The 14078-nt window shown below is 36.9% G+C and overlaps 1 protein-coding gene across 9 annotated transcripts in view; it reads left to right on the top strand.

Annotated features, from left to right (window-relative positions):
* tnk2b (tyrosine kinase, non-receptor, 2b) overlaps positions 1–12617 on the top strand; it is a 110643-nt gene extending 98026 nt beyond the window's left edge. For 3 of the 9 annotated variants that reach the window (XM_087239613.1, XM_087239611.1, XM_087239609.1), the window contains 5 exons: positions 1343–1387; positions 3487–4880; positions 5551–5646; positions 7595–7722; positions 11286–12189. In XM_087239613.1, the coding sequence (XP_087095739.1) occupies positions 1343–1387; positions 3487–4880; positions 5551–5646; positions 7595–7722; positions 11286–11292 (1670 nt within the window). In that variant the 3' untranslated portion in view covers positions 11293–12189. Of the gene's footprint in view, positions 1–1342; positions 1463–3486; positions 4881–5550; positions 5647–7594; positions 7723–11285 lie in introns of all 9 variants that reach the window. The other 6 variants (XM_087239610.1, XM_087239608.1, XM_087239607.1 and 3 more) reach the window with 3 other exon arrangements.
* The last annotated feature ends 1461 nt before the right edge of the window (positions 12618–14078 follow it).

The raw sequence follows: 14078 nt of genomic DNA, 5'->3' as shown, positions 1-14078 counted from the left end.
CCAGGTTTAGATATTAATATTCAGATTTCCTAACAAGAAATGATTTTTTTCAATCAAAACTCAAAAATTTATTACAAAATTAAAATGAATGGCACCACAAGGTTAAATTCCTGGACATAAATGGCCCATAAACAGTGAAATTTATTATTATTAATATATATTTTTTTATTTATTTATTTATTTTTTTTTTAAGTTTTCAAAAATCGACTTTCATTCATTCATTTTCTTTTCGGCTTAGTCTCTTTATTAATCCGGCGTCGCCACAGCGGTATGAACCGCCAACTTGTCCAGCATATATTTTACGCAACGGATGCTCTTCCAGCTGCAACCCATCTCTGGGAAACATCCATACACACTCATACAATTCAGACAATTTAACCTACCCAATTCGCCTATACTGCTTGTCTTTGGACTGTGGGGGAAACCGGAGCACCCGGAGGAAACCCACGCGAACGCAGGGAGAACATGCAAACTCCACACAGAAACGCCAACTGACCCAGCCGAGGCTCGAACCAGCGATGCTCTTGCTGTGAGGCGACAGCACTACCTGTTGCGCCACTGCGATGCCTGACTTTAATTTTATTGATTTTAATTACATTACAAAGCCTATTGAACAGTACAGAATATAGGCTTATATAATATTTAAGAGTGTACATCCCCACCATAACATTTATTTAAAAAAAAGTTATACTCTATACAAAATAACACAAAAAATACATTTAAATTTATACACGTTATACACTTACTTTTTTTTTTAATACTTGCCCACTGAAAATAATGACAGGAAAATTATTTATAATTTAAAAAATACTCCTTCCGTTCTATTTTTTCCCCTTTTCTTACAGTACTTGCTACATTTTTTTGGGGGCATTTACTTTCTATCTTTTTTAAAGAGATGATTCACTCAAAAATAAAAAATCATTTTACTCTCCTTTAACTTGTGTCAAACCTTTTGTAAACACAAAAGAAGGTATTTTAATGAAAGCTGAAAACCTGTAACCATTGACATGCATCATATTTATTTTTCTTACTGTGGACGTCAATGGTTACAGGTTTTCAGCTTTCATCAAAACATGTTCTTTAGTGTTCAACAGAAGAATAAAACTCAAAAACGTTTGGAACCAATGGAGGGTGAATAAACAGTGAGTAAATATTCACTTTTGGGTGAACTATCCCTTTAATACTCACCCAGTGAAAGTAATGACTGAAAAAGGGTTTATTGCTATTTTAAAAGGGCAGGACCTCATTCTTTCAACCTTCTCTTTAGTTTTTTTTCTTTTATTTTCTTACCTGCTAATTTGTTTTGCATTTGCTTTCTATCTTTGGCTTACTTGCTCTGCAGAGGAGCCTCCCCCTCGGCCCCCTCAGCCGCCTTTGCTGGTTAAGAGTAAGTGTGGACCCTCAGTTCAGTTTAAGCACTGCTCATGCCCCCTCTGTTCACTTCTAGCACCCCTCATCAAAGGTACAGCACATCTGTATTGTTTACATTTTTTTGCTTGCTCCTGCATCCCTCCGCTTACCTCTCGACTGCTCGCCATTCTCTCCTAAACCTGTGTGTCGTGTATTTGCTGTGGTCGTTTGTGCTGACATACTGTAACATCTGGTAAATGTGTGATGCTTATCTCTCATTTATGGAGAGATAATTTATGGAGCTCTTTACTTATTTGTGAACTAAATAATGATCTGACTGCCACTATGTTCTGCCTATTATAGAGACCTGTTATAACAGACCTCTTTTACCATGTATTTGCATGTTGTTTTGATTATATAACAGGGCTATTACTATTATCTTTGCTGGTACGAACATAGACTTGTGTATTGAGCATTTTAAATTTACTTTGGATGTCAGTGGGACTATACTATGTTAACTTTAACTTGAGCAACAGTTTTGGAGGTGGATAATCTGTGGTCAGGGTAGCACAGTGGCTCAGTGGTTAGTAAGAAGGTCACTGGTTCGACTTCCCAGCCAGTTGGCATTTCTATGTGGAGTTTGCATGTTCTCCTGATGGGGCTGTGGGTTTCCTCCGGGTGCTCCCGTTTCCCTCAGAGTCCAAAGACATGCGCTAAAGGTGAATTGGGTAAACAAAATTGGCCGTAGTGTATGAGTGTGTGTCTGTGAATGGGTGTATGGGTGTTTCCCAGTGCTGGGTTGCAGCTGGAAGGGCATCTGCTGCGTAAAACATATGGTGGAAAAGTTGGCAGTTCATTTCGCTGTGGCAACCCCTGATAAATAAAGAGACTAAGCCAAAGGAGAATGAATGAATAATTGAATGAATGAATGAATGAATGAATGAATGAATGAATGAATGATCTGCGGTCCTTGTACCGCACAGAACCTTGTAAGTTTAGACCCCTGATTCACAATTCATTCTAGAATTTCTATCACAATCTTTGGTGTACAACATGAAAACATACAACATAATAAATGTTGAATGTTGGTGAAAAATGGGTATGAGATGTGGAGTCATTCATTAGTTTCTGAAGACATGTAAGATGATTAAAGGGATACTTAATACCGGAAATGAAAATCTATTCACCATTTACTCACTCTCGAGTGGTTATAAAGCTTAATCGTTTTTTTTCTTCTTTTCAACACTAAAGAAGATATTTTGAAGAAAGCTGGAAGCCTGACATCCATAGTAGTATAAACAAATACCATATCAATGTAAATGCTTACGTGCTTTCAGCATTCTTCAAATCTTACTTTGTGTTCAACAGAAGAAACTCAAACAGGTTTGAAACAAGGGTGAGTAAATGTTGACATAGTTGTGATAACTATCCCTTAAACCAGTGTTTCTCAACCATGTTCCTGGAGGACCACCAGCTTTTCGCCTGTCATTTTTCATGGCTGCGTCTGAAATTGCCTACTACTTAGTAGGTACTGCATTTGAATTTAAATTTACTACTTTTTTTGTATTATTTAGTTTTTTATTTAACATTTTTATAAGATATTTAACAAAAACAGTACAATACCAATAAAAAGAAGAAAAAAAAATACAAAATAATTGACATTAATTTAAATTTACTACTTGACCGCTAGAAAAGTAAGTTCTACACAGTTTTAATGGGAGTAGTATGAATGGAACTCGGACGTACTACATCTGCCATTTTGTCATGATCATGTGACCTACTCGCGTCAGTTGCGTCGCTTTACTCCCATTCATGAATTCTCTCATGGTACATCATGGGATAGTGTAGCGTGCATCAGATGTGCACTTCAGAATCTCGCCGGAAGTAGTAGGTCATCCAGGTACTTCTCGCATACTGTTTTTCGAATTCTATGAATTTGGACTGAAATTTGAATGAAAGACCTGTAATGGGTGCGACAAACAAAGGAGTCATCCAAAACATGCAGTTTTGGTGGTCCTTCAGGAACATGGTTGAGAAACACAGCCTTAACCCTTCAGGACTCTTCTCATGTATGTATGTATGTCTAAATTTCATCTAAACATTAATTTGCCCATGTTTTTTTTATCATCTGCCCAGAACCCTGTTATGATGCTGTTGCTGAAGATGAGGAACAAACATATTCCGCCCTTCGAAGGCTCTCTTTAAAGAAAAAGGGCCTTAAACTCAAACCAGCCGCCTGGGTATCAGCTACCAGATTAGGGGATCGCTCCTCATATGGTGCACGGACTCCAGGGGGCAGCACGCCTACAGAAGTCTCTCTCATAGACTTCGGAGAAGAGTATCCATCAGCTACATCATCACCCTCTCCTGTGGCGGAGATTCAGATCCCAACCCTTGCTAAGCTAGCTCTTGACGCAGAGAACATTTTGGACAGAACTCCTCCCCAGAGTCCCTCGCGGACTCTACCGCGGCCTCTTCACCCTACCCCAGTGGTGGACTGGGACGCCCGGCCTCTCCCTCCACCCCCAGCCTACGACGATGTAGCACAAGACGAGGACGACTTTGAAGTAAGTTCCATAAATAGTGCGGAACGAGCAGATGGCGAGCCTTGCTCTCCACACGCACCCTGCACTCCTACTGGCGAGAGCAAACCTCATGTAGAAGACAATTTATTTTTGCCCTGCAGGCTGAGCAATGCCTGCACCTTCTCGCAGTCCGCCGAGATCTTCCAAGAGCTCCAGCAGGAGTGCATGAGGCACCTTAAAGTACCTGTGAACTCTACCAGTCCTGGACTGGAACCGCATCGACAGATTGTCCTCACTTTTTCTGAAGACAAACCCCAGATACCGCCACGAATCCCTATACCACCTCGTCCAGTCAAACGTGCTGGTGGCGATTACAGTCGCTTGTCTGGTGACCTGTCTCCAGTTTTTGGAAATGAGGACGATAAAGAGCGTCCGCCTCAGATTCCCCCTCGCGACCCATTCTCTCAGCCGGGATCTCGGACACCGAGTCCCCATGTGGGATCTCCTCAGACTCGTAGTAGCCTCTGCTCCGCTGCCTCCATCTACGGCTCATCCTACCTCTCCACCTCACCCGCTAAACTCATGCCGACCACGCAGAGCTTTGCCTCCGATCCCAAATATGCTGCTCCCAAGGTCATCCAGGCACAGGGCAAAGATAAGGAGCCGACCAAAGGGCCCTGCATTCTGCCTATCGTACGTGATGGCAAGAAGGTCAGCAACACGCACTACTACCTCCTGCCCGAGAGGCCTCCGTATCTGGATCGCTACGATAAGTTCTTCAGAGAGGCTGAGTGTGGTGAGGAGAAGAAGCAGGTGAACACCGCCACTGTCAAGCCCATGGTTCATCAGCACGGAGAACTCAAGTCCAACTTCTCCTCCAACAACAACAGCAGTCTGACAGCTTCTGGATTTAGAGGCGGACTGAAGAGCTCCTTTAGCCTGTGCCGAGTAAGCTCCGATGGCTCGTTTAACAAAGCTGACAGCAACCATGACAGAGTCAGACTGGTGAGAGACATAAACTGAGAGATATTTAAACTGATTCTTTTTAATTTAAGTTAGCTAGCTTTAGTAAGCTAGTTTTTAGGTTAGTTTATAAGCACAGATGCTACTATAAGCTGGTTTGTAACAGGAGACAGCACTTAAGGCTAGTTTTTAACAGCAGATAATGCTTTAAGCTAATTTCTTGGCTAAGTTTTAACAACAGACTGGTTTTTAAGGCTAGTTTTTAACATTAATGACTCACAGATCCATCTCTCTGACAGTAAAAAGACGCTTTAAAAGCTACACAATGTAAAGATGATGACAATCGCAAATACCACCTACAGCAGGGGTGGCCAACCCTGTTCCTGGAGAGCCACCTTCCTGCAGATTTCAGTTGCTACCCATATCAAACACACCTGAACCAATTAATTAGGACCTGAACACCATGTGATAATTACAGGCAGGTGTGTTTGATATGGGTTGCAACTGAAATCTGCAGGAAGGTGGCTCTCCAGGAACAGGGTTGGCCACCCCTGACCTACAGTATTGATTAAATAAGTCTCTTAAATGTTGGCTTTGTGTGGTTTTTGAAGCAGTTCTTTGTTTTCATGTTCATTTTATAAAACTTTTATTGTATTTTAAAATATAGACTTACTGAAGTATTTTATACCTGAGTCTTTCTTTTCTTGTTTAGGTGCAGGAGGCCGTTCATGGAGTAACAATTGAAGAATGCCTGACGGCTCTACAGAATCACAGCTGGAATGTGCAGAAGGCTGTGCACTACTTGAAGGTAACAGCCATCAAGAAATTTTTATCCAAGATAGATGATTGTTATTTATACTACATTCAAAACATACACATTTACAAAACCTCTACAAGTGTATATTATAGTAGGAAAACCTTCCTATTTTTTGCATTTTATTCTGCTTCCATTAGATTTTTTTTTATTATTGTGAAGGACTATCGATCAACTACAGGTGTGTTAAAATGGGCTTTATAAATAATGTTTGCCTTGCCTTGAAGATCTTACCTAGTCCTTATCTAGTTTTCATTTTGAAAAATCTGGATCCTAACCTTGTGTAGCCATAGACGCTGGCCTGGAGGACAGAAAGAAAGAAAGAAAGAAAGAGCCATCAAAACTGTCTTGATTTTCTAGCTGCTTAGTTGTGGACTAATTGTGGATGGATGGATGGATGGATGGATGGATGGATGGGTGGATGGATGGATGGATGGATGAATGGATGGATGGATGGATAGTTAGATATATGGATGGAATGATGAACGGAGATAGATAGATAGATAGATAGATAGATAGATAGATAGATAGATAGATAGATAGATAGATAGATAGATAGATAGATAGATAGATAGATAGATAGATAGATAGATAGACAAAAACATAGATAGATAGATAGATAGATAGATAGATAGATAGATAGATAGATAGATAGATAGATAGATAGATAGATAGATAGATAGATAGATAGATAGATAGATAGATAGATAGATAGACAAAACATAGATAGATAGATAGATAGATAGATAGATAGATAGATAGATAGATAGATAGATAGATAGATAGATAGATAGATAGATAGATAGATAGATAGATAGATAGACAAAACATAGATAGATAGATAGATAGATAGATAGATAGATAGATAGATAGATAGATAGATAGATAGATAGATAGATAGATAGATAGACAAAAACATAGATAGATAGATAGATGCGTGGATGGATGGATGAACAGATAGATAGATGTTAACATGATTCTAATATGAATTAACATGTTGTTAGCATGATTCTACTTTTGCTCACATGATTTTAACACGAATTAGCATGTTTCTAGTTTAAATTTAGCAGAAGTTAGCATGTTGTCATCTCATTTCTATTATGAATTAACATGTTAACATGATTCTATTATAAATTAGCATGATTCTAGTATGATTAAACATTTTGCTCGCATGATTGTGGCATGAATTAACATGTTGCTAGCATGTTTCTGGTATGATTTAGTATGTTGCTAGCATGGCTTTAGCTTGTTGACAGCATGCTTCTAGTATGAATTAACACATTGTCAGGATGTTTCTAGTATGATTTAGCATGTTGTTAGCATGGTTTAGTATGGATTAGGATGATTCTAGTATGATTTAACATTTTGCTAGCATGATTTTTTTTGCATTAATTAGCATTTTGTTAGCATGTTTTAGTAAGAATTAGCATGATGGCATGATTTTAGTATGGATGAGCATATTGTTAGTATGTTTCTAGCATGGTTTAATATGCTAGCATGATTTTTAGCATGACTTACTCATAGTAGCCTGTTTTGGTAGCATGATTTTGGCATGATATAGCATATTTTGCTAGCACATTGCTAGTATGAATTAGCATGTTGCTAACATGTTTTTAGTAGGAATTAGATTGGTTGACATTTTTCCAAGTATGAATGTGTCAAGTTGCTAGCATGATTAGCATGTCACTAAAATGTTAGCATTATAAGCATGTGTTAGAACAACTAATCATATGGGGCAGTTGCTAGGGTGCTATAACTGGTTGCTAGGGTGTGGCTAGGAAGTTAAAAGGTCATCAGTGATTGGCTGCTCGCCAGACTAGGTTAAAGAGCCCAGCATTAAGTCTAAACGAATCTCTGTAAAAATCTGATGCATTTTTTTACACAAGCGTATGCATTCCTGATGCTCATGAAGGATCTAAGTTGAATTAGTCTTGGTGTCCAGGTGGAGCAGCTCTTCTGTCTGGGGCTGAAGACCCGGCTGGAGTGTCAGCAGATTCTGGAGATGTATGACTGGAATCTGGAGTTAGCCAGCACACAAATGCTGGACTCCTATGGCTCAGTAAAGCTACGGTAAGACGGTCTTTCACTGTAGTACAGGGCTATTCAACAGGCAGCCTGTGTCCAGCCAGTCTGAATTTGACTTCTGCTGGTATTATATTTTCTTGTTATGAATAACTACTGAAGCTTTTATCACTATATACGGATATATACAAGTCCCCCTGTTCTATTCTTTCTGTACTGCCCTCTACTGGCTATTGAACTTACCTAAATTCATTGGAGGATTTCTGATACTCCTCATCTGTCACTTTTTCAGAAAGCTTGCGTTCTTATCTGCACAGTCAACAAATTATCTCTTCTATGCTCATTGAGCAGATGGCCAAAATGAATTCGTCATACACTGATTGTCTGTTGTTGTTTTTTCCTGACGGTCCAAGTCTGTTCTAATTAATTCACCTCATAACAATGCATTACGATTCCTCAAGCAGTTTGTGACTTTATGCTGCATGCTTCACATGCTGCATTTTCATGTAAGGATTGTGCTGTTAGCTGCAACATTGGATTGGAATTTCTTTATTGTCCCTGAGAGGCAAGTTCATTCACAGCAATAGCTGACACAGAACACCAGACAAATAAACTTAAAGTTAACTATCAATATTAATGTTAACCATAATCAAATAATATGGTAATTATCAGTGTTGGGCATTTGCAGCACCGACATTCGGCATGTAATGGCACCAACATTCACAGAGCTGTGAGGTCAGTGTCTAGCTGATGAAAGTAAACCCATATCATGGCTAGAATGAGGAATTCTTCTGGTTCCTTTTTTACGGTATTCAACAACAAAGTTTTTGTTGCGTTACTGCCACCTCTGCTTGGCGATGTCGCCAACCGAAACTTGCTTGATGGAAAGATGACTGAGGGAGAGGAGTTATTTCTGAAGCAGGATTCCTTGTGACCTCGTGACTCAAGGATCACTTGTTGGAAAAAATACATAAAAAATAAACAAATTCATTGTTTTGTTTTTTGGTATATAAATATAAATTGGTATACTCTGAATAAAATAATATTATACGGTACAAATTTGATTATATATTATATATACACACACAGTGGGATTTCCTGTTCATCTAAAGTTATATTTTGTTTACCATATTTTTAAGTCAAAATAAAATACTAAATAATATAACCAAATCAAGCCCTTTTTATATATATATATATATATATATATATATATATATATATATATATATATATATATATATATATATATATATATATATATACATATATATGTATATATATATATATATATACATATATATATATATACATATATATATATATATATATATATATATATATATATATACATATATATATATATATATATATATATATATATATATATATATATATATATATACATATATATATATATATATATATATACACATATATATATATATATATATATATATATATATATATATATATATATATATATATATATATATACATATATATATATATATATATATATATATATATATATATATATATATATATATATATATATATATATATATTTCCATATATTTATTTATTTATTTATTTATTTATTTATTCATTTATTATTTATTATTTATTTATTCATAAAACTTTTTTTTTATTTTCTGGAATAACTAACTTTACAAAAAACTATTTGTAAAACATATCATTACTGTCAAATAAACATTCTTAAACTGTGAAAAAAAAAAAAAGTGGTCTTACTGCCCAGCCCTACTTTATACATTTCAATTCAGGTGTATAGCACTTTTTACAATAATAATTGTTTCAAAGCAGCTTTACAAAAGGTGCAGATTATTGCGTTACAATCAAATTAAGTTAACCTGAAATTTTATAGCATATAGGTGATGTCTATGTGTATATGTTTAATGAAGTGTATACTTGGACAAAAGTGAAATCATCCCTTTTCTGTTGATCCTGCAGGCACTTTTCCTCCATGTTACTGGTATAGAGGGATATGTTGCTTTTAATACATTTTAGATCATTTTAAACACAAACAAATATGCCCAATAGCATTCCTGTCTTAGTTTTAATCAGTTTCACTTCCTATCATCAATTGCCATCTGCCGTAGACAATTATGCTGTAAGAAGACTTCTTGACAGGGCCTGAGTATGCAAACAAGCAAATAAATTAAAAAATCATCAAGTGTTGAGTGCATGTTATCCAAAGTCAGCACATTTTGTTTTATTGCTGCCTGGAAAAAGAAGTTTATACACTACTTGTACCAAAATCTCTCATCAATGTATTGTTTGTGTAGCTTTTTAATCATAATGCTTTTTTTCCAGCTTTTTTATTTCTTTTTATGACAGTGTTGTGTAAGACTGAAGGGTTTCATGTAAAAAACAACCATCCTAGATGTACTTTGTCTCAATTATTACATGGCTACTTACCACAAAACATAAAAATGAGGCACAAAACATTGTTCTAAGCCATAATAGTTTATTAATCTCTCAATTAAAGGCAAAGCTGACAGAAACAAAATCAGCTGATGGAGTAAAAACTAACCTGCAAATTATTCAGTCACAAGATGGCGCCAAACAGTCAAAAACAAAAACAGCTGATGGAGTATTCACTAATCTGTGAATTATTCAGTCACAAGATGGCGCCAAACTGTCAAAAATGATAACAGCTGATGGAGTATTCACTAATCTGTGAATTATTCAGTCACAAGATGGAGCCAAACAGTCAAAAATGAAAACAGCTGATGGAGTATACACTAACCTGCTCATTATTCAGTCACAAGGTGGAGCCAAACTGTCAAAAATGAAAACAGATGATGGAGTATACACTAACCTGCTCATTATTCAGTCACAAGATGGAGCCAAACAGTCAAAAATGAAAACAGCTGATGGAGTATACACTAACCTGCTCATTATTCAGTCACAAGGTGGAGCCAAACAGTCAAAAGTGCTAAGCTGACAGAAATGAAAACAGCTGATGGAGTATACACTAACATGAGCATTATTCAGTCACAAGATGGTGCTAAACAGTCAAACACACAAAGCTGACAAAAACTAAAACAGCTGATGGAGTATACACTAACCTGCTCATTATTCAGTCACAAGATGGCGCCAAACAGTCAAAAGTGCTAAGCTGACAGAAATGAAAACAGCTGATGGAGTATACACTAACATGCGCATTAATCAGTCACAAGATGGCGCCAAACAGTCAAAAACGTAAAGCTGATAGAAACGAAAACAGCTGATGGAGTATACACTAACCCTTGCATCATTTAGTCACAAGATGGCGCCAAACAGTCAAATACGCAAAGCTGACTGAAATGAAACTGGCTGAATGAAGCATATACTAACCATGTATTATTTATTCAAAAGACAGCATTAAACGGACAAATGATGTGAACAATTTACTGTCGGTCAAAGTGATTCAAAGTTACTGGATGAGCCTGTGTTATTTAGCGGTTGTTATCTCGGAATAAGATATCATGGAATGTCATGACTGACCAATCAGAATCAAGAATTCCAGTCAGCCGTATAATATATTGGTATTAAACTCCTGTATTGTCAATTTAATAATAAATCTCTTTTTTCCTCTCTTTTTTTCATAGACGATGATGTTTGGGAAAAACCTCATGCCCTAAAAGATGTTTGAGAGGGACACTGAGAGCCAACCAGAACTCTATCCTAGCACATTTTACCTCTGTGTGTGTGTGTGTATGTGTGTGTGTGTGTATATGTGTGTGTGTGTGTACAAGACAGTGACTGGGTTCCTCCAGAACTTTCTCTCCAGAGTGCAATACCGAGTTCACAGGTCAAAGTGAATAGCAACAGATGGAAAACAAGGTGCTGCTTGTCAATTTTTCATACTTTTTTATGAAAGCCTGTACTGATGTAAATATTATCAGATGTTTTGCATATACGTGTGCATCTGATTAGAGTTTTTCTTAGATATTTGTCATGTTTTATTTAATGTTGTTCGGGGGTCACCTTTAAGAATGAGTATCATGCGTAGTTCGACTGTTGTGTGTTTGTTTAAACCGTTGAGCTATCATCCTTTGTTGATGTTGTTTTAAGACCCTCGCTTTGCCTTTTTTTGGTATTATTATTATTATTATTTTTGTACTTGTTCATGAGTCACTCATTGTAAGCGTCCGACTTTGCTGGTGCCGTCAGTAAAGTCACCAAATGATTATTTGCACAAAAACTGCTTCCACGTAGAAGGCAAAAAACCTTTGTACGAGCATTAGAAGACCTCCAACGCACACATATAACCGACTGAATCTCTTCTTCTTGCATTTTTTAGTTCAGTGTTTTTTTTTTATTTTTATTACTATTATTTATCTTTTAAATATAAAGCATTACTTTATACTTTATATAAAGCACAACTGTTAGCACCAGTCTCAAATACTTATTCAGTGATGTTTCTGCCATCATATCACTCCAATGTTGGAGATCGTCCAGTGAAGTGTTGGACCTGTCAAACTTCTTTTATAAAATCCCAACAAATTCTGATTGTGTGTGTAATTTATGAACCAGCGAATGAGCCCACAATGAGGTTTAAGAGTAAGATAACCTCCCCCCCTTGTGTAAATGAATGGCCGTCTAAACTGCAGTGCTGTTGACTTTAGCGCCCTTATTTTGTAACTGAGAATCCTGTAGACGCTGCTTCTGTGTTCATGATGAAACCGAACTTATATTTCCGTTTACCCTGCCAAACTCTGTCGTGCATTATGAAACACCATCCAGCTTCTGACCAGATTGGAAGCAAGTCCTAGTCTTACCTTTACGCTGTTGTAGTTTTACGAAGACTGAATCTCCCGGCAACTCCGTTCACATGCTCTTCTTTTATTTTTCTCTATCTCTTCCTGTTTGCTTAAATGGGTTGGCTCCGAATAGCTTTACAAATTAGAACCTTGGTATCGTAACTGTGTACGAAGCATAATAATGCAAAAAATTATGAGTATATAATTTAAATATATAAATGTATTTTTTATTAAAATTATTATTTTTATTACTTTTTCTGTGGAAGTGTGATTTATTTATTTATTTTTCCCAACAGGGAGTTTACCAGAGTGATGAAGCTTTTTTTAATCAGAGTGTCTCTTTACTCTAGTTTTTAAGAATGCTTTATCTTCTCAGCGCAGCAGATTAGGTCTCCACGAAATTATCGTTATTGCGTTAATACTATATGCAATAACCATATCGCGGAGAAGTGTAATACATTTATTTTATGTGCAAAACATTTGTGTGCTGCATGCATTGTTTATTCAAATCTGACCAATCAGATAGGACCTTTACTAGTTTTATACCCACCATTTAAAGCTAGTTATATTGTAAGAAATATCGTTAACACTCAACAACAATTTCGACTGGGAGAAAAAGTCGATGCATCTCGATACTTCCTCTTAACAATTCTAGATCGATCTCAGCAGTTAAGAATGACATTTTTATTAGAATTAGGCGGCTATGAAAACCGAAATCTCAGGTCGTCAAAGACATAGGCCGGGTCCGAAATTACATACTTCCATATTCCATATACAGACCGTTAAAAACAGCCAAGTAGTATGTGCGAATTCATAGAATTCAAAAAACAGCTTTAGAGAAGAACCCGGATGACCTACTACTTCCGACGAGATTCTGAAGTGCGCATCTGATGCATGCTACAATACCCCCCCCCCCCCATCCATTGTGTGGAACCAAACATTTTTTAGAGTGAACCCTGCAAAAAACTATGCCACCATCTTACACGACTTGCGAGTTAACAAGCATGGAAGGCAGGTACGTTTTTGTCTTTTCCTCTTTTTAAAGAACTCTTGATTCAGAAGAAAACTTTTGTTGATGTTACAGCGTCTATACTGTTGGTGTCAGTAAATTTTTACGAGGTAACCCTAAAAAAAAAAAAACAAGTCATGCATGCCTTCCATTTAATGACTGTAGCACCGAATTGCATTCTCAAAGAAATGTGCTGAAGATAAAGGCCCTGGCTCAGTAGACTATTGGAATGCTCTCCAAGGGCATTTATGTGCGCCAAAAAAACTGAAAAAGAACTTTGTTCACCAAAGTCTTCACTTTCGTGTTAGGTCAGGGTGCACTTTTACTATGGGAAATACTCCATTGGTGTGAGTGCAACAAGCAATCATCATATTGCACGTATTAAATGCGCACCCTGACTTGATTGGAAAGAGAAATACTGTGGGAGAACAAGGTCTTGGTGGAGTTGTTTTTGGCACACAGCGCTTTGTATAAATGCAGTTTAACCTCTTAAGACACATGAAAGTTTTTTTACTCCTTTTCTAAACTTTGAATGAGTTTCAATGGTGCTTGCTTAGGCTTCTTTGGCTGTGGACAATATGAACTATGTTTTGTTATCAGAGTTATGGTGTGGAGAAGCCCCAAAGAAG

The sequence above is a fragment of the Danio rerio genome, chromosome 2, assembly GCF_052040795.2.
Source record: "Danio rerio strain M-AB ecotype USA chromosome 2, GRCz13ab, whole genome shotgun sequence".
NCBI classification, from domain to species: Eukaryota; Metazoa; Chordata; class Actinopteri; order Cypriniformes; family Danionidae; genus Danio; species Danio rerio.
The sequence above is the reverse complement of the archived record's forward strand: the minus strand, read 5'-3'. Positions and strand labels throughout refer to the sequence as shown.